The following is a 21477-nucleotide window of genomic DNA, read 5'->3' as shown; positions in this document are numbered from 1 at the left end:
CAATACCCACCACAAACCCACTGTACCCACATCTAGGTGCCACCCTTCACCCGTAAGGGCTATGGTAGTGGCATACGGTTGAGGGAAATGGCCGGGCGGCAAGTAAAGCACTTGCTGCACAGCCATTTTGGAGGGGAGCCTAAGCTTACCACCACCCATTGAGCTCCCAAGTTAACCTGGTGGTAACCGGGTAGTGCATGGCACTCTCCGATTACTGCTGGATACACTCGGGCGCTACAAAAATAAATACATTTTTATAGTGCCAGAAAGGACTGTGCACTAGGGGTGAGAAGTACTGCCGGGCTGCTGCAGTAGCCCAGTGGTTCCTGTATAGCGAGCGGTAAGCCCACATTGGGCTTACCGCTGCTTAGTAAAAGGAGCCTGAGCCAGCTAAGTGCCACCCTGAAAATTAGTGGCTAGCTCCAACCAAACAATTTAACCAGTCAGCAGCCGGCTAAATTGCTTTGAATATTGGCTGGATAGAAAATGACGGCAGTTAAAGACCATATGGCCATTGAAGATAATTCCAGTATATCTAATATGTGTGATGATAATGTTTGTGGTAGATATTTTAATAAAAATTTTAAGAATACAGTTTTTTTTTAAATTTACATTTCTGACATTCTTTGTTTCAGAGCCAGATTGAGTGGACTCTGAGTTTCCTTTGAAAATGAAGATTAATTGCTGTAGGAAGATAACGTTTGGGTTTTCCCAGATGTTTCCCTTATCAGGCAGAATAAAAGGAAGCAATTTCCTTCATTATGCCAGGAAGCTGTAGCCCTTGGCGTAGAATATTTCCTCTGTTTCCCTGTAAATGGTTTAATTAGAATTAAGAGGACGAGCTCTATTTTTTTATGAATCTGAACAACCGAGAAGTTTTTTTTTTTTTTTTTGCAAAATACCTCTGCTAAAGTGAACGTCATGCCTGAGAATGAATCCAGTGGTATTATATTAATTTATTAAAGGATAAGTTTATATTCACTGGTAGCTTTTCATTGTTGTATTTAGTTGATGTTCTACCCTTGTTCTCCTTGGCTCTCCTCTTTCAACACTATGGGGTCCTTTTATTAAGGTGCACTAATAGATTTAGCATGCGCTAACAATTAGCGCACGTTAGACGCTGCACAGCCCGTTGCATACCTTTGGGCTTTATGGCACTTAGGGCCGTTGCCACACGCCAATCCGAACTACCACTGGGCTCTTGCGGTAGCCTGGCAGTAGTTCCCACCCACAGTGTGTGCCATTTCCAGCACTACAGGAATATTTTTCAATTTTTGTAGTTCCAGAACTTAACTGGTGGTAATTGGGCAGCACCATGAGCTGTCCGGCTACTGTCAGGTTAGCACAAGAGCCCCTACCACCAGGGCCGCAGAGAGACTGGGCCAGGCCCCCCCTACCCCCCCCCCCCCCCCGAGATCACCGCAGCCACTGCTCCCTCCTCCCCCCCCCCCACCACCCCCCAAGGTCGCCGCTGCTCCCCCCCTCCGTCCGCCACCGGGCCGGGCCCCCTGCATTGAAATCGCAGTCTCACCTCCGTGAAAGCAGCAGAACGCCTCCCTTCGGGCCCTCCTTCCCTCCTTGTGTCCCACCCTCACGGAAGTTACATCAGACGAGGGCGGGAAGGAGGCCAGAAGGGAGGCGTTCCGCTGCCTGCAGCGCTGCTTTCACGGAGGTGAGACTGCGATTTCAATGCAGGGGGCAGACGGTCGACGACGGAGGGCGGGTGGGACTGCGGTGCCAGGTCCCCCTTAGAGGCCCGGGCCCGGGGAATTTTGTCCCCCCTGCCCCCCCCCCTCTCGGTGGCTATGGCTACCACCATCTCAATGCATCACTGCATGGCCATTTCTTTTCTTCAAAAATGGACAGCTTTTAGCCACTGCGGTAAAATGGGGCCTCAACGCATGTCAAAAACACGCAGTGACACTAGCACAGGCTCCCTTTTACCGCAGCTTAATAAAAAAGCCCCTTAATGCACACTGATTCGTTAGTGCATACTAAATCCATTAACGCAACTTAGTAAAAGGACCCCTATGGGTTTCAAAGAGCCACTGAGGTATGTTTGTGTACAAGATGTGGTTTCGCTTTTTTTTTTTTTTAATTCATTTTTCCTTTCAGCAACTCTGTTATTTATTTATTAATTATGTATTATTAAGATGAGCTCACACCCTTTTTCAGTTGTAGCTCAAGGCGAGTTATATCAAATAGAATAGTTATTTCTCAAATATGTAATAAATGTTATTTGATTATCATGCAAAACTGTAGAACAATAAACTTTTTAACTACTAGAAAAGGAAAGACTTGCGTGAAGAAGGCAGAAATAATTTTAATCTATGTTTATAGATAACAGTATTACGTACTTTTTATGGATATCTACCCAGGTCAGCTAGAGTCGGACAAATTTATACTGGTGAGTGGTGGAAAACCATCTAGGAAGTGTGGAATACTTTCCAGTGGGAACAACCTCTTTTTTAATGAGGAAGGTTTGCGTATTCTGATGACCCGGGATCTCGATTTATCACTTGCAAGGTAACACAACTTTAGTTTAAATCTCTTTATTATACAAGTGAGCATAATACAGAATTAACATTCAAGGCAAAATGCTAGCATACATTATGGAAGTACTTTTTATAAGTGACTTGAACAAGTAGATCATCACTTTACATGCTCAAGTAAGGGTATTCATTCATAAAAGGAGTTCGATGTGATATGGAAGAATTTCAATAAATGGCGCCAAAAGTTAAGAGGCTGTAAAGGCTCACTCGCTAATCCGGCAGTAATCAGGAAACACAGGCAATGTCCATGCGCTGCCCTGATTATCGCCGGGAATGCCGACTCCCCGCCCCTGCGGATGACCTCCCCTTACTCCCCCAGTGGTCACTAACCCCCTCCCACCCTCAAAAACGTTTTTTAAAATATTTTTTGCCAGCCTCAAATATCATACCCAGCTCCATGACAGCAATATGCAGGTCCCTGGAGCAGTGTTAATGGATGCAGTGCACTCCTACCTGTTACACTTGTGGTGGTAAATGTGAACCCTACAAAACCCACCAGAAACCCACTGTACCCACATCTAGGTGCCCCCTTCACCCATAAGGGCTATGGTAGTGGTGTACAGTTGTGGGGAGTGGGTTTTGGGGGGGCTCAACACACAAGGTAAGGGAGCTATGTACCTGGGAGCTTTTTCTGAAGTCCACTGCAGTGCCCCCTAGGGTGCCCAGTTGGTGTCCTGGCATGTGAGGGGGACCAGTGCACTACGAATGCTGGTCCCCCTCAGTCTCACCTTCACTATGCTTTCGACACGCCCCCATAAACTTTGGTCATCTTTGCGACGGAAAGCAGTTGAGGTCGCCCAAAATCGTCTTTCGATTATGCCGATTTGGGTGACCCTGGGAGAAGGACGCCCATCTCCTGATTTGTGTCGAAAGATGGGCGCCCTTCTCTTTCGAAAATAAGCCTGTTTGTCTCATTAATCCACGCTTTTGAATATGCTCTGTAATTTTGTTCTTTATAGTAGTCTCTACCATTTTGCCCGGCACTGACGTCAGACTCACCAGCCTATAATTTCACAGATCACCTCTGGAACCTTTTTTAAAAATCGGCGTTACACTGGTCACCCTCCAATCTTCCGTTACTATGCTTGATTTTAAAGATAAATTATATATTACTAACAATAGTTCTGCAAGTTCATTTTTCAGTTCTATCAGTGCTCTGGGATGAATACAGGCAGAGGAATCAGTTCTAAGTGTTATTCTATAAAGTGCGCTCATCCCTGAGTACCCTTTATGGAATAACATGTATAGAATGTTTGTTTGTACGTTTGGGAAGCTTGCCAGGTGCCCTTGGCCTGGATTGGCTGCTGTCGTGGACGGGATGCTGGGCTCGATGGACCCTTGGTCTTTTCCCAGTATGGCATGTACTTATGCTTTGCCCTGGGGGGGTTTCTGGTGCTGATTTTTGAGCAGTATTTATAGAATGCCCCCATGGTGTGTGCCCATTGACCTGAAATACCCACTAAGAAACAACTTACTTATTCAGGTTGGTGCTTACCACTCTGAGTATCCACAAAAATGCCACTTGTACCTGGTGTAGGTAAGAAATGATAATAACAGTGTTGTCGTTATTGATCTGGCATGGTGAACAGCTTACTTTAAATGCCAGCTGAGTATGATAACGCTACTGCGGGTAGAGAGGGTGGGAATTACAGACTTTAAAACGAAGACTGGAGTGCGTTTCCAACTCACCTGGACTCCCTTTTGGAATACTCTGACTCCAACTGCCAGGAGTAGACTGTTAAAGTTCTAGCTATTGCCCTTTACCCTGCGTTATTATGTTCATTTGGTGCCATAGCAAGGGGAAAAGGGGGGGTGGGAGGGGAAGGGAAGGGGAGGGAAGGTTAAGTTCTATTTGTTGGGGTAGAAGTACTATGTGTTAGTTTAGCCACATGGGGGGGAAATATCAGAAGTTCATACATGATGATGTTAACTTTTCTTCTTACGTTTTGAATAAAAATGATTGAAACATACCTATTACCCCTAAAAATAAATAAATAAATAAATGCCAGCTGTGTGTTTAACTTAATTAGTATATTGAGAGCTGCTACCTATATATTATATTAGTAGCAGCATTGAATATAAAGACAGTGCAGTCACTGTGCTGGTCCTATTTATTTAGGTTAGGTCTAGTATTCAGTCAATATTCAGCTGGTGGCAGTGAGCATTTTTTTTTACATAGGAACCAAATTCTATATATGGCGCCTTTAAAATTGGCACTGAAAAACCATGCGGTTAGAGTGATTCTATAAACTACGCCTAAAGTTAGGCGTAGTTTATAGAATATGTGCACACGCTGCTCTTGCCGTCCTAAAAATTTAGGTGCATCCATTTAGGCCACCTAAAACCAGGCCTAAATACCTGTGCCTAATTTAAATGCAGATCAGGTGTATTCTATAAAAATGCACATAAGTTTTTGATACACCCATAACTCGCTCATTCCACACCCATAACTATGCCCCCTTTTCAACTATGAACATGAGAATTGACGCACACCGCGTTATAGAATACGCCTAGAAAGTTATGCATGTAAATTTTAATTAAAGACAATTAGTGCTGTTAATTGATTAAGTGCCAATTATCGGCGCTGATTGGCTTTTTAATTAAATTGTGCACGCCCAATTTGGCCGTGCGGCCAAATTAGCACGCACAACTTAAGGCACCATGTATAGAATTTGGGAGATAATGACCACCACCGGTTATTAAGAAAAGATGTGCCTTAATTCACCTCACCTACAGGTCTACTTGCCTTTAACCAGGCACATATACACTCATTCATTTTAGGAAATGCTTTTGCTTTTGTAATAATTGCTACCACTATTAGGTTTGTGCAGTTCTTCATGCGCTTGGGATGTGGAAAAAGTGCACCAGACCCTAGAAGTCAGCCTGTGCTTTTACAGTATTCCCTCGATGGAGGTCTCACGTGGAGCCTTCTTCAGGAGTTTCTGTTCAGCAACTACAGTAATATAGGCAGATACATTGCCCTTGAAATTCCCATGAAGACACGTTCCAGTTCCACTCGCCTCCGCTGGTGGCAGCCATCTGAGAATGGACACTTTTATAGCCCTTGGGTGATCGATCAGGTACTTAATCAACTACATGTTAATTAATTTATTTATTTGTTACATTTATACCCCACATTTTCCCACCTATTTGCAGGCTCAGTGTGGCTTACAAAGTACCGTAAAGGCGTTTGCCATTTCGATTGATAACAAATACAAGATTGTGTTGTGGTCAAATGAGATAGAGGTGAATCAGGCATCACATTTTACTTGTTAGGATGATGCTTGAGATTTCTGTAGTCACTATTGGTTGTTTCCTTAAAGTAGGTAGTAGACAATCTGCTATATTTGGACCAGAATGATGTACCCTCAGATATTCAGGTTGGGTTGCCCTTGCTATCTAAATTTTAACCGTACTGCAATTACAATCTCTCTGAACTTCTATGCAGAAATTAAATGACACAGTATGAGGACAATCTTCATACTGTGTCATTTAGGGGCCCATCTGCTAAAGGGTGTTATGCTCGTAGGGCCGGATTCTATATATGGCACTGAAAGTTAGGTGTCAGGAAGATCTGCGTGAAACCCATATTCTATAAAAGGTACCCAACCTTTATAGAATACTAGTATAGAGTGCAGGTCCCATCTAACTTTGGGCACTGGACTTAACACCTGGTTCTATCAGGCGTAAGTCCGGCGCCCAAAGTTAGGCGCGGATAGGCATTATTCTATAACATGGTATCTATCTTTTGGGAACACCCATGTTGCATAAAATTAGGACAACTGTTTTACTGTCCTAACTTTATGTGGTTACTTAAAAAGTTAGCAGGTTGTAAATTGTCACCATCCAGCTAAGTTTTCACTCCCTCCTAACTCCGACCCAACACTGCCCATAAAGTAGCTGGTTTCGGCACAGGCGGTAAGAAGATATATTCAGTGGCACTATCCAATTAAGTACTGCCGAATATCCCCGAATAGCCCTGTGCAAGTGATTTCAATTGCTTTGAATATCAACCCCAGGATGCATAACTAAAGTTAGTGTAAATTACTGATACATTTTCTACCTTATACTGTAGCTAGGGCTTCTGATTTTAGGTTTTAATGGGTAAATGCTGATTGTAAAAAAAATGCATAAAAACTTTAAAATATGTGTTTATTGGAAAAACAAATTCAAAAGAAGGAAAAAAATCTTCCACAGAACAACGCAAGAGCCGAAGAAGCCACACACAATGTCCTCTGGAGAAATACACAAGTTTAAAGCAACCAAAAACAAGTTGACATGTTGACCCAACATAGCCTGTGTTTCGGCAATCCTGCCTTCATCGGGGGTCCAGAGCAGAAGCTTCTGCAAGCATTTTCCTCTCTGTTTTTGCTGTTTTGAAGGATTAGAAATTGAGCCAGGCAAAGAAGGCTAAAGAGATTTTGATTCCAGCTGGAATTTACTGTCTTCTAAACCTACAGAGAAAGATTCCCCAATTAATTTCTAATCCTTGAGGAAAATGCTTGCAAAAGCTTCTGCTCAGGACCCTCGATGAAGGCAGGATTGCCGAAACACAGGCTGTGCTGGGTCAACATGGTTGCTTGGACAATACATTTTTTTTTAATTGGAGAAACAACAGAAACCACCATATTCCCTAGTAATCTCTTCCATTTACTTTTTATACCTTTTCCACATTAATGACTCCTAGGTGACAAACATATATTTGACTCGACCAGAAGAAGTAACAAGCCACAGTATCTGTGATGCAAAAACACTGATGAACACCCAGGTCAATATTCAAAGTGATTTAACTGGCCAGAAATCTGCACTGGTTAAATCATCCATTCGGCTATTTTGGGGGCGTTCTGGGGGTGGAGTTGGCACTTGGCCGGTTAAGGGCCAGTATTCAGCACTTAAGGTTAATCGCATAAATAGGTCTGCATATAAGTCAGTCCTGTCTTTATTCGGTAATCCATAGCTAGTTAATAATTGCTGAATATCACGCTTAACTGTCTATGCTGGCTCCAGAAACCCAGTAATTCAATGCCAGTGCCTGGACGTTGCCCAGCATTGAATTTCCAGGTTTAACAGCGGGCGTCGGTCAGCAAAATGTTGATCGCCACCAGTTGAATATCAGGTCCACCAATTTTTTTGCACTCTCAGAGATCCCCTAATTAACTAGAAAACAAGCACCTACATTTACAACTTATAAACACCTAATGATAGAAATCCTGCATATAGCACAGATTACACGTGATTCTAATATATCTGAAATGAAATGGAATTACCGTATTTTTTGGACTATAAGACGCACTTTTTTCCCCAAAAATTTGGGAGGAAACTGGGGGGTGCGTCTTATAGTCCGAAGGTAGATTTGGCTGGCTGGCTGGCCGCCCGCCCTCCCTCCGAGTTCGGGATCGCCCTCCCCCCGGCCCTGTCACCACTTCTCCCTACTCACGTCACGCGATCTTCCCTGGTGGTCTAGTGACGTCGGGGCAGGAAAGAGCCCCCTCTTTCCTGCCCAGCGCGCTGCTCTCCATCCTCCTGTATGCAGCCTGACGGTCTCGGTGAGATTCAAAATGGCCGCCGAGACTTCAATTCTCGGCAGCCATTTTGAATCTCGCCGAGACCGTCAGGCTGCATACAGGAGGATGGAGAGCAGCGCGCTGGGCAGGAAAGAGGGGGCTCTTTCCTGCCCCGACGTCACTATACCACCAGGGAAGATCGCGTGACGTGAGTAGGGAGAAGTGGTGACAGGGCCGGGGGGAGGGCGATCCCGAACTCGGAGGGAGGGATTTGGACAAGATGCACCGGAGCACCTAGGTTTTAGAGGAGGGAAAAAGGAAAAAAAAATTTCCTATTTCCCTCCTCTAAAACCTAGGTGCGTCTTATGGTCCGGTGCGTCTTATAGTCCGAAAAATACGGTATTTATTTCTCCATTTCAGAAGCCTTTTCATCGTCAATGGGATCGGGCAGCTTCCTCTCTTTGGATTTGTTTTCAGTCTGATAACGTTTCTCTTTATTTCTCACTGAAATGTAATATGTCATATTTCTAATGTGGCAGATCCTTATTGGTGGAAATATTTCTGGCAACACAGTCCTGGAGGATGATTTCACCACTTTGGACAACAAGAAGTGGCTGCTGCATCCGGGCGGAACCAAGATGCCAGTCTGTGGCTCTACTGGGGACGCTCTGGTGTTCATTGAGAAAGCCAGCACCCGCTATGTGGTGACCACTGACGTTGTGGTGAACGAGGATTCCTTCCTGCAGATGGACTTTGCAGCCTCCTGCTCCGTTACTGACTCTTGTTATGGTAAGAGGCTCAAATCTTGGTTCTAAACTGATCCCCTGAGGCAAGGAGTGAAAGAAAGAATAGATAATTAATTCCTCTTATATTGTAGGTATGTGGAGGGCATTTTAGAAAGGATATGCAAAGCAAAATATGGATGTCCAAGTCTGTATGGCACATATGGGTGTCCATTTCACATGTATTTTAGAACGGAATCTTTCCACATACAGCCTGTTCTAAACTACATGAGAAATGGAGTCCAAATGCTGGCTACGTCCAGCATAAACAACCATTTTACAAGCTGAAACGTCCAAACTATGAATGGAGCAAAACAAGGAAAATGTTCGTATTAGAAAATGACCATGTAGATATTCAGGTAGAGGAATAGCCTAATTGTAATAGCAGCCAGTAAAGAACCACATAGAGAACCCCATGCCCCTCCCCCATGCATGCCTCCCCCTTGCATTTGCGCAGTGTCAGTAGTGCATGTATATTATAGAATACCATTGAGCACACAGTGTTCACATCCACATATATGTGCTGGTATTCCATAAACAAACATGCACAATTGGCACATAACTTTAGGCCCCTCCCCCTTATGCAATGAGAGTTTTAGAAGGCTATTCTATAACTGGGCACCCATGTTTATGTGCCCTTTGCATTCATAAATATACAGAATACTGTCACTTATGTGCAGTGGCATTCCTAGGCTGGCTGACACCCGGGGCGGATCGCCGATGCGCCCCCCCCCCTCGGGTGCAGCACGCCCCCCCCCCCCCCCCCGGTGAAATTACATCCCCCTCCCGGGTGCAGCGCGACCCCCCCGGGTGCATTTTTACCTGCTGGGGGGGTGCCGCGCGCCTGTCTGCTCCGAGTCCGCTCGTTCCCTGCTGCTCCCTGTGCCCCGGAACAGGAAATAACCTGTTCCGTGGAGAGGGAGCAGCAGGGAGGAAACAAGCGGACTCGGCCAACAGGCATGCGGCACCCCCCCAGCGGCGTGCACCCGGGCGGACTGCCCCCACCGCCCCCCCCATTGGTACGCCACTGCTTATTTGTGTAAGCGTACATTTACCCACAAAAGTGACAGCAGGGCAAATAAATGCTATTCTGTAATGGCATGTGTAAGTGACTCAACACCTAAATGCAAGAATGTAAGGGGGCGTACATATGGATAGAGCATGGACGGGACATAGGTGGGCTCCCACTTATGCATGTTATTACAGGTCTATGGCTGGTTTAACTGTAGGAGCATACATGTTAGATGCATTGATACGGAGTTACACTACTATTCCAAAAACAGAATCTGGCCACCCATATGTCATTATGAAACAGGCTTTCACCATGTGGTACTGGGGCACCTAAATGGAGACACCCACTTATAGAGTTGCCTCCTTATTGAATTTGATATAAGTTTATTGCCATAACATTTAAATTCTAAATATTGGCAAATTCAATTCAATGATTTGGGAAATTGTGTGAGAAAAAGGAGAGTGTGAAAATGTTGCAAACAGGGTGCACATCGTCATGATAATATCTGTATGACCTAACATTCCGCCTCCTGTTCCTTAGCTATTGAGCTGGAGTATTCAGTGGATCTGGGACTGACATGGTTACCGCTCTTGAAGGACTGTCTTCCCACCAATGTAGATTGCTATAGGTACCACCTCCAGAGGATTCTAGTATCAGACACTTTCAACAAATGGACCAGGATTACTCTGCCTCTTCCTCCTTATACCAGGTAGGTACTACATACAATACACAAGTGAGTTACAGATCTGACCTTCCAGAACCTCAAACAGGCCTGGTTTTCTGAATGAGCAAAATACACAAATTCACCTGGTTCTTGTGTAACCCATGAGTATTAATGAGGTGCATTTACATTCACAGTTTTATTCAGCAGGACCTACAGTAGGTGACTTGAGCATATTCTGTGTTGAGTCAGTAGGTGGGGGTGCATGTGTGTGTACTTCTGGTAGAGAAAGTGGAATCAGCTAAACAGAAGTTGGGTCTTGGCTGCATAGGCTTTACCAAGTCTCAATAGTTGCTGAACAAATTCTTCTGCTTAATTTCATCAAAATGTTGTTAGTTAGTATGGCACTGAAATGCTGCTATGGAGGATGGGGGAATAAACCATCACTGGAACTCCATTTTATTTATTATTTATTTATTTATTGTCCCCCTGACATGCCAGGACACCAACCGGGCACCCTATGGGGCTCCACTCCTTGGTGAGCCAGCAAATCCCAAACCCTACAGGCATAAGGCAGGTCACCACAACATTTTCACATTATTACAATAATAAGGGGCCCTTTTACAAAGCTGCAGCAGAGAAGCAGCTTTTGTGCACCCTTACGCAGGTATTTCCTGCGTGTTGAGGACACATTTTGCTGTAGCCAAAAAATGGTCAGTTCTCTATTTTTGGCATTAATGGCCATGTGTACATAGGCTTTTACCGCCGCCCATTTTGTAGGCAGTGAGGATTCACATGCTAATCAGCAGGTGACAGTGTGGCTGCATTAACTGATTAGCACAGACACGACGACTCTTCACCCCAGACACACCCCTTCGGACAAAAAAATAAAATGTATTTTTTTAGTGCATGGGTAGCGCACACACATCGGGATTTTACTGCGGGACACCTCAGTGCACCCCACGGTAAGCCCTTTTAAGGTGCAGTAATCATGCATTAATGCTTATCACAATTTGATAAAAGGACCCCTAAGGGTCTGGTTCAGCCTGTGTGTTTATATGCCCAGTATGAAGTCTTGTACAGTAAACCTGGGCTTGACAAAGTTTGTAAATTTGTCACTTGGGCCCTAAAATATTTGTTGGCATGGCTGGTGAATCAGTGTGGCATCTGTTTCTGTTTTTTCCACACTTGATATACCACCTTTCTGTAGATACAGTCAAAGTGGTTTACACAGTGCACGTTTTCTAGTGAAAAAGGTGCTGGTACTCAAATGCTAGGCCACCCTTCAGGGGTGGGGGTAATCACTGAGGGACCCTCTCCACAATAGCCAGGCCCCCTGCAACCAGTCACAGAACCTATGAGAAGGCAGAATTGGTGTGTAGAGCTTGAGCTCTTTCATTAAAACTTGAGGTCTATGGGTCAATTTTAGCAGACAATGGAAAAGGTGCCGGTAGTCAGTACCCCCAAGTACCCCCTCAAAAAAAGCCCTGGGTTTACATATGCAATTTTACAGGTGCTTTTCTGTCCCTATTGGACTCACAATCTAAAAAGCTTATTGCTAAATAAGTTGACTGACTATTCCTTGAGGTGAAGAGGCCAGTCTGGCCTCTCACATACAATCCCAGTGATCTGAAAAGGAGGCAGCAAAAATGTACTTTACTTGAATTTTTCTCTCCGTGTTTTCCTGTTTTTGCTCCCTTTTTAACGTTATCTGCAGGATATTTTCCTTGTTGTTAATATGATGCATATGCTGATGGCGCCATCTAGTGTTCATTTATACTGAAAACTTTGAGCTGGAACTTTGGGAGCTAGTTGGTTAGCTCCTCCTACAAGAGTAAAATTTTGGATGGCAGCAAAGGTGGTCCCACAGCCAGGAAAAACTTAGGAGCCCTTTAGCTAAGTTGTGATAGGGCTACCGTGGCAATGGTGCACGGCAAATCGGCCCTACTGCTGGGCTACTGCAGGAGCCCGGCTGTAGTACAGTGTGTGTCGCACGACATTTCTGGTGCTCAAAAAATTATTTTATTTTTTTCAGCACCAGGGGCTTACCTGGCAGTACTGCCCGGTTCTTCTGGGTTAGCATGGGAGCCCTTACCGGTAAGGGCACCACCAGGAAATGACTGCACGGCAAGTGCTTAACTTACCACGTGGCCATTTTTGTTTTTTAAAGAGTAGAGAGGTGTGGTAGCCGTGTTAGTCCACTTTTAAAGGTAATCAATAGAAATAAAATAAAACATGGAAAAGAAAATAAGATGATGCCTTTTTTATTGGACATAACTTAATACATTTCTTGATTAGCTTTCGAAGGTTGCCCTTCTTCGTCAGATTGGAAATAAGCAAATGTGGTAGATGACAGTATATATAAGTGAAACATCAAAGCATTTCAGTGACAGTCTAACAGGGTGGGGATGGATAGGAGATATACATGGGAACATCAAAGCATTTTAGTGATAGTCTAACAGGATGGGGATGGATAGGTGAGAGGAGGGTGACAAACAGAGCAATACAACTTTATGGTTTATAATGGGCTGCGTATGCCTTGTAGCGCTATAGAAATGCTAAATAGTAGTAGTAGTAGTAGAAAACCCAGATCTTTTAAAAAAACCCTTTTTTGGTATAAGGGGGCCTTTTACCGCAGCTTAGTAAATGAACCCCTTAGACCTTAGGTATTGCTTCTCTGCATTGGCCAGCTAAGTTTATCTGGATACCCCAAAATCTAATCTAATCCAAGGATTTATTATATACAGCAGAATCCAAAAGGTCCTAACTGGTTTACAATATTTAAAGGCTTACTATACAAAACATAAGCCACAAACATAATAACCTGAAATAAGAAAATTCAGTCCATATAAATTATAACCTAATAATTACGCAGTCAAAAATTTCTCAAAAAGATAAGTCTTCAGTCTTTTTCTAACAGAATAATATGACCTAAGCGCCAATGGAAAATCATTAAGAGTGGAGGAGTGGCCTAGTGGTTAGGGTGGTGGACTTTGGTCCTGAGAAACTGAGTTCGATTCCCACTTCAGGCACAGGCAGCTCCTTGTGACTCTGGGCAAGTCACTTAACCCTCCATTGCCCCATGTAAACTGCATTGAACCTGCCAAGAGTGGGAAAGCACAGGGTACAAATGTAACAAAAATAAAATAGATACTATTGGAGATTCTACATGGAATGTTGCTAGTGGAATAGCAACAGTGGAGGAGTGGCCTAGTGGTTAGGGTGGGGGACTTTGGTCCTGAGGAACTGAGTTCAATTCTCACTTCAGGCACAGGCAGCTTCTTGTGACTCTGGGCAAGTCACTTAACCCTCCATTGCCCCAGGTACAAATAAGTACCTGTATATAATATGTAAGCCGCATTGAGCCTGCCATGAGTGGGAAAGCGTGGGGTACAAATGTAACAAAAATTAAAATTCCAAACTGAAGCAGAAAAAATAGTAAAAGAAGGTTTCCAATGTTTACTGTATTGTAAACCTATAGGAAGAGGATAGAACACTACGCAATGATTTTTAGAGTGACGCATGTTATTAAAAGAGCAAGAAGAAAAATTCAGTTGGTTAACCATGGAATCCGGAGCACAACCATAAATTGCCTTATGTATAAAACACAATACTTTAAACAACATTCTTGCACGCACCAGAAGCCAATGAGGAAACTCTGTCTTATTTAATACAATGAAAAATCATCCTATCTGCTGTATTTTGGAGTAATTGCAATCTGGTCATTCACTTGGCCCAAGCGGCCAAATGGCAAGTCTAAACATAGCTACACACAGGATGTTTTAAGTGATTAAAGAGCATAATTTTATAAGGGGTGCATACTTTAAGCAGTAAAATACATACTTTGTGGTATTTTAGTCACTTATGCATGGAGGTGGTCGCATACTCTTGTAAATGACCTGATATAAAATACTGATTGGCACAAAATTACATGATTTGGCGTGATGACACTTGCTTGGCTGGTGGGCATGCATAGGGTGGAGTTTGAATGGAACATGGGCAGGGGGTACAGGTATTTGTATAGAGATCATTACAATCTTCATAACAGAAAAAAAAAGAGCAGGGAGAAGGTGGACAGGAGCACTGGGGAGAGTGTTGCAAGCCAACGGTGTCAGTTCATGCTAAAAATATCATTCACAACTGAGGAAAACTGGGTAAAGAAATAGGCTTTGAGGGAACGCGTACATTTCCAAAAGGGGAGTTCAGTCCTGAGGGTCAACAACAGATTATTCCAAAGTGTCAGGGCAATACGTGGAACCTTGCATGACGTAGCTATAAAAAGAACCCGAATTATAGCTACATCATGCAAGGTTCCACGTTAGGAGTTACGGACCAAGAAAGGGATCTGGGTGTCGTCGTCGATAATACACTGAAACCTTCTGCTCAGTGTGCTGCTGCGGCTAGGAAAGCGAATAGAATGTTGGGTATTATTAGGAAAGGTATGGAAAACAGGTGTGAGGATGTTATAATGCCGTTGTACCGCTCCATGGTGCGACCGCACCTTGAGTATTGTGTTCAATTCTGGTCGCCGCATCTCAAGAAAGATATAGTAGAATTGGAAAAGGTGCAGTGAAGGGCAATTAAAATGATAGCAGGGATGGGATGACTTCCCTATGAAGAAAGACTAGGGCTTTTCAGCTTGGAGAAGAGACGGCTGAGGTATATAAAATAATGAGTGGAGTGGAACAGGTGGATGTGAAGTGTCTGTTCACGCTTTCCAAAAATACTAGGACTAGGGGGCATACGATGAAACTACAGTGTAGTAAATTTAAAACAAATTGGAGAAACTTTTTCTTCACCCAACGCATAATTAAACTCTGGAATTTGTTGCCGGAGAACTTGGTGAAGGCGGTTAGCTTGACACAGTTTAAAAAGGGGTTAGACGGTTTCCTAAAGGACAAGTCCATAAACCACTACTAAATGGACTTGGGAAAAATCCACAATTCCAGGAATAACATGTATAGAATGTTTGTACGTTTGGGAAGCTCGCCAAGTGCCCTTGGCCTGGATTGGCCGCTGTCGTGGACAGGATGCTGGGCTCGATGGACCCTTGGTCTTTTCCCAGTGTGGCATTACTTATGTACTTATGTAATACCAACAGATATATCTGCTTCAGTGTTTTTTTTTAATCCAGATATGACAATGAGATGGAATGGTAAGAGCCATTGTTGAAATGTTGAAAGGGTTCATTGTGGAGCATATGAGATGAGATGATTAGAGAGAAATGATGGTAGACCAGAATATAGGACCTGATGGACAATAATCAGATCATTGAAAGGGATACAATATGCTACTAGAAGCCAGTGTTCAGAAATAAGAAAGGGGAAGTGTGATTGTATGAACCGAGTTGAGGCAGGAGGCCTTCATAAAAGTACAGCCAGACAAAGAGAGAAGTGAAACAAAATGCCTTTATTAAACAATTACTGAAGCCTGCTATCCCACAGGTACAGTGAATAAAGAACATAATCTCTTTACTTCAGAGGCAATTTTGCACAGGCTTGTAGCTGACAGCCTTAAACCCATACACATACTTACTGGCCAGGTTTTACCACACAGGTTTGCCTCTCGCCAGACCTCAAGTATAGGATCCTTATGAAGCTTAAAGCAAGCTTAGCCTACCTTATATCAGGTTCAGGTAGCTTACATACAAGCTATGGAGACTCACACTCCAGGGCAACTTCTCTCCTCCCAGGGCCTCCCTGTTCTGTCCTACTAGAGGGCTTTTATGTGTGGCTCACTGTGAAGGTCGTCCCCCCCCCCCCCCCAACACACACACACACTCACACACACACACACACTTTCTCTCTCTCTTTCTCTCTCTCTCTCTCTCTCTCTCTCTCTCTCTCTCTCTCTCTCTCTCTCCTCTCTCCCTCTCCCTCTCTCTCCTACCCTACCCTACCCTGGCTCTACAGTTCAGCCTCTGACCCAGCAGGTTTAGCACCACCTGCCCTGAAGTAGCTGAACTGCAACCCCAGTGAGGGAGTGTTTCCAGGGATACCTGCCCCTATGTCACTTACTCCCTCACAGGAAGGCATGATCATACTTCTTTCTGTTGAATAGCAGCGTGATAGCTGTATTTTGAATGATTTGCAACCTTCTGATATGGGTGAGTTGCAGCCCATGGTGTAAAGAATTGCAATAATCTAGTTTTGAAATCACAAGGCCAAAGACAAGAGTCCTGAAGGAAACTGGCTCAAACATTGAGTGAACGGACTGCATTTGTCACAGATTGGAGAAGTTTTTACTAATGACATTAGAGATCTATTTATGGAAAGAAAGATGGAACTGTCTATAAGACTGGAAAATGTTGCTGTTGATACACCCTACAAAGGAGGCCAGTCACCACGTTCTGCTTTCACATAGCCTATAGAAATAAGCATTTTGATGACCCTTTTACAGTTTAAAAATGTTAACCCTTGTATTTACATCATTCTTTCATTACTGAAGGTCTCAGGCTACTCGCTTCCGCTGGCATCAGCCATCTCCATTTGACAAGCAGCAGACCTGGGCTATAGACAACGTCTACATTGGGGATGGATGTGTAGATATGTGCAGTGGCCATGGGAGATGCATGCAAGGAATTTGTGTGTAAGTATAGCATAATACCTGCTGCAAAGACAGGGTCATTCTTCAGAGGATGGAATGGTGACGGCAGGTTTGTAGAGTCTGTTTCCTTATGCAGTGTGATGGCACAAGAACTTTTTCCTTATGATGCGTGATGACATACGCTCTGCCAAACAAATACTGTTTGAAAGAGGGCAGTGTATTTGTAGCAGCCTTTCTATATAATGAATGCTTGTGCATATATTGCATAAAAGTGGGGACTATGGGGTGGACACCCAGCGGTGGCGGGCATTTCTTTAGCCACCATTGGCGTTATTTCCCAGATATACGATGCCAGACCATGTCCAGGCACTGACATTGAATATCCAGGTTTATGCTGCCGGCTATCTTTTGTGCCGTTAAGTGTGATATTCAGCACTTAACCTCCTAAGTGACGCCGCATAAAGATATGACTGAGTTTTATGTGGTCCAGTTTGGCTGCTCAGTTTAGGCAGATAAGTGCTGAATGTCATTTAACCATGGGAGTGGAGGAGTAGCCTCATGGTTAGTGCAGTGCACTTTGATCCTGCTGACCTGGGTTTGATTCCCACTGTAGCTCTTTGTGACCTTGGGCAAGTCACTTAACCCTCCATTGCCCTAGGTACAAAACCTTTGAGCTCTCTAGTGACAGAGAAAGTACCTGCATATAATGTGTACAGCACTGCATATGTCTAGTAGCACCAGGGGCAGCCCAAGACGGTCTGCCGCCTCCGCCCTCCCCCCAGCTTGACTTGGCTCCACTCCCTGGCTCCCCACCCAGTCCAACATCTGCCCCCCTTCCCTGAATTTATTTTCTTTTCTGGCTTTCCAAAAGTCAGGGCGGCAGCGGTTCCCATATGCTGCCTTGCCTCCGGCCCAGGCCCTTCTCTCCATGGCCCGCCCCCACCTCCAAGGAACCAGGAAGTACAACAGAGAGGAGGACCATAAGAGAAAAGGGAACCGCTGCCACCTTGACTTTTGGAAAGCCAAAAAAGAAGGTAAATTCGGGGAAGGAAGGGCGGTTAGCGATGCCAGGGCATGCCAGGCATGGGGGTGGAAAGAGGGGCCTCAGGTGGCCTATTGGTGGGGCTGCCACTGACTAGCGCTATAGAAATGATTAATAGTATAAGAGACAACTCTGCCTCTGAACCACCCACAAAATAGCCAGCTTTCAGTTTAGTGGTCTGTTGGATATCCAACGTCACTAACTGGTTGTGCTGCTGAATATCAGTGTATAGCCCTGCACAAGCTATTTAACTTGCCAGGAGCCATTTCTGGCCAGTTAAATCACTTTGAATATCAATCCCTATGTTTCCAAGCACCTACTTTTTTTGTGCATGTGTATTTTCAAAGCACTTAGACTTACAAAGTTCCATAGTAACCTATGGAACTTTGTAAGTCTAATTGCTTTGAAAATGAGCCCCTATAGCCTCAAGCAATTTTATAGGTGGCTACTTGAGAATGTAAAGTGCTCTTCTATATGCTTTAATCACATACAAAACTATCCCTTAAATGAGCAATTTTTACTTGCAAACTAAACACTATAGCACCTTCACACAAAAAAAATGTTTTAAATATACATTATAATGAATTGTCCCTCGTGACATATTTAGGATTCCATGCTTCCCATGGCTTTGGACGAGTCACTTCACTCTCCATCGCCCCAGGAACAAACTTAGAAGCCGATGTACTAAAACATGGAAAACTTTGCAGACGGTCAGCACCAAATAGTGCATGGTCAGATAGAAAGCGATTAACTGTCTGTTCTTGTATTGCTTTATTGAACTTGATTGGTGATGTGTTTAGAATCAAAGGCTCAGGAATGCTTCTGCTTTGCAGGTGTGATGATCCCTGGGGTGGAATTTACTGCGACGAACCAGAGGCCTCTCTGCCAACTCAGCTCAAAGATAACTTCAACCGAGCTCCATCCAATCAGAACTGGCTAGTAGTAAACGGAGGGAAACTGAGCACAGTGTGCGGAGCCGTAGCCTCTGGGATGGCTCTTCACTTCAGTGGGGTTAGTGGGGTCTATCTGGGTGTCACTGAAGATGTATAAAATGTATATGTATAAGGGGCTTTTGGCTAAGCTTTCAGTATGCCTGATAATATCAAGCTGAGTTTCACATAGAATGTTGAGGTGGGAATTGAGACGTTCATGATGAGATGTGTTCGATTCCAGAGTATTTTACAAAAGGATCTGCTGAACATGGAACCTTTTCTAAAATACATATAAGGAAATTCAGGAACACCAGCACATACAGAAGGGGCAGCCATGTTATAAATTTACACATGCACAAAAAGAGTGTCATCCTCTCAGCATTTTTCACACGTAAGTGCCGGCACTCGCATGAGGAAGCCACAATTTTGCAACTTCCACGCGTAACTGTCATTACTTAAACATGTAGCTGATCCCATTTTACAAACCTACATGTCTTAAGTGCTACTGGTTAGGTTCTGATTCACCATTTTGTTTGTTTGTTTTGTGTTGGAGGCAGAAACAAACAACAGGAAATTAATCTCTCATGGAAAAAAATGGGTGATATGAGCACATTTATCAAAAATCAGGTGTCCGTTGTAGATCAGGTGTCCTTAAATAAAAATAAAAATCAGACAAAAGATTGCAAATTAATACTGTCAAGTACTAAGCGTGATGTAAATAAGAACAACAAACATAGTTTGAAATGTCTATATGCGAATGCCAGGAGCCTAAGAAATAAGGTGGGAGAGTTAGAATATATTGCACTAAATGAAAAATCTCTCTCTATAAAAAGCAACACCAACGTTCTATGAAGCCTCCAGCCAGAAGTGTGAAGGGGGCGAGATATCCGGTTTCCCTATGAGTGTCTGCCCCGCCCTCTCTGTAACACAGTCAGTGAAGGAAAACAGCAGAGCACGAAATCAAATCGCTGGCTCTGTAACAGTGAAGGACTCAGAGGGGGGAGGGGAGAGAGGCCAGAGGGCAGGGACACACACACTCCCACATGCACACAGAAGAAAACATTGCTAGCCCCCGTTTCATTTGCATCAGAAACGGGGCTTTTTTACTAGTTAGATATAATAGGCATCTCTGAGACCTTGTGGAAGGAGGATAACCAGTGGGATACTGTCATACCGGGGTACAAATTATCAGTGGCGTACCAAGGGGGGGTGGTGGGGGTGGTCCGCCCCGGGTGCACGCCGCTAGGGGGGGGGGGGGCGCCGCGCGCCGGTCAGCGTCATTGGTTTCCATGCTCCCTCTGCCCCGGAACAGGAAGTAACCTGTCCTGGGGAACTGAGGAACTGAGTTCGATTCCCACTTCAGGCACAGGCAGCTCCTTGTGACTCTGGGCAAGTCACTTAACCTTCCATTGCCCCAGGTACAAATAAGTACCTGTATACAATATGTAAGCCACATTGAGCCTGCCATGAATGGGAAAGCGCGGGGTACAAATGTAACAAAAAGAAAAACCAACGACGCTGACCGGCGTGCGGCACCCCCCCAGCGGCGTGCACCCGGGGGAGGGGGTTCTTTCGCCGGGGTGGGGGGTGTCCCTTTGCCGGGGAGGGGGTCGCGCTGCATGGGGGGCGGGGCGCATCGGCGATCCGCCCCGGGTGTCAGCGCTCCTCGGAACGCCACTGCAAATTATATCGTAGTGATAGGGTGGATCAAATTGGTGGAGGGGTAGCATTGTATATTAACAAGAGCCTTGAATCAAATAGATTGAAAATTCTGCAGGAAACAAAACACTTCTTGGAATCACTGTGGATTGAAATTCCATGTGTAAAGGGGAAAAGGATTGCGATAGGAGTGTATTACCATCCACCTGGCCAGGATGAACAGACGGATGCAGAAATGTTAAAGGAAATTAGGGACGCAAACAAACTGGGCAACACAATAATAATGGGTGATTTCAATTAATCCCGATATTGACTGGGTAAATGTAACATCGGGGCAAGCTAGGGAGGTAAAATTCCATGGAGGCCGGGCTCAGGGTATTTTGCACCCCCTCAAGGCGGCCCTTTCTTAATGTGCTTGGATAGTATAACTGTATTTGACAAAGAAGGCAACAGAGTTTGCCCTGTGTACACACTCAGCTATTACAAACACCTTTCTATGGTTTTCCCCACAGGGCTGCAGCCGTTTGCTAGTTACTGTGGATTTGAACCTCACCAATGCCGAGTTTATCCAGTTCTACTTCATGTACGGATGCCTGATCACTCCCAACAGCCGTAACCAAGGAGTCCTCCTTGAATACTCTGGGAATGGAGGCATTACCTGGAACCTCTTAATGGAAATTTTCTATGACCAGTATAGTAAACCTGGGTATGTGCAATTAAACATATAATTTCAATTCTCAGTCTTCCTATTCTTTTATATATGGCTTTTTTTCTGGTCTTCGTTTTA

General features: G+C 44.3%; 1 protein-coding gene across 1 annotated transcript in view; it reads left to right on the top strand.

The window, feature by feature from the left end:
- RELN (reelin) overlaps window positions 1-21477 on the top strand; it is a 568089-nt gene that overhangs the window by 475742 nt on the left and 70870 nt on the right. The window contains exons 43-49 of the mRNA XM_030217170.1: window positions 2379-2526; window positions 5374-5632; window positions 8596-8845; window positions 10391-10559; window positions 16959-17099; window positions 18933-19110; window positions 21203-21396. Coding sequence (XP_030073030.1) covers window positions 2379-2526; window positions 5374-5632; window positions 8596-8845; window positions 10391-10559; window positions 16959-17099; window positions 18933-19110; window positions 21203-21396 — 1339 coding nt within the window. The remainder of the gene's footprint in view (window positions 1-2378; window positions 2527-5373; window positions 5633-8595; window positions 8846-10390; window positions 10560-16958; window positions 17100-18932; window positions 19111-21202; window positions 21397-21477) is intronic.

Source organism: Microcaecilia unicolor, chromosome 10 (assembly GCF_901765095.1).
Source record: "Microcaecilia unicolor chromosome 10, aMicUni1.1, whole genome shotgun sequence".
Classification (NCBI taxonomy): Eukaryota; Metazoa; Chordata; class Amphibia; order Gymnophiona; family Siphonopidae; genus Microcaecilia; species Microcaecilia unicolor.
This window is presented reverse-complemented; position numbering and strand designations above follow the sequence as displayed.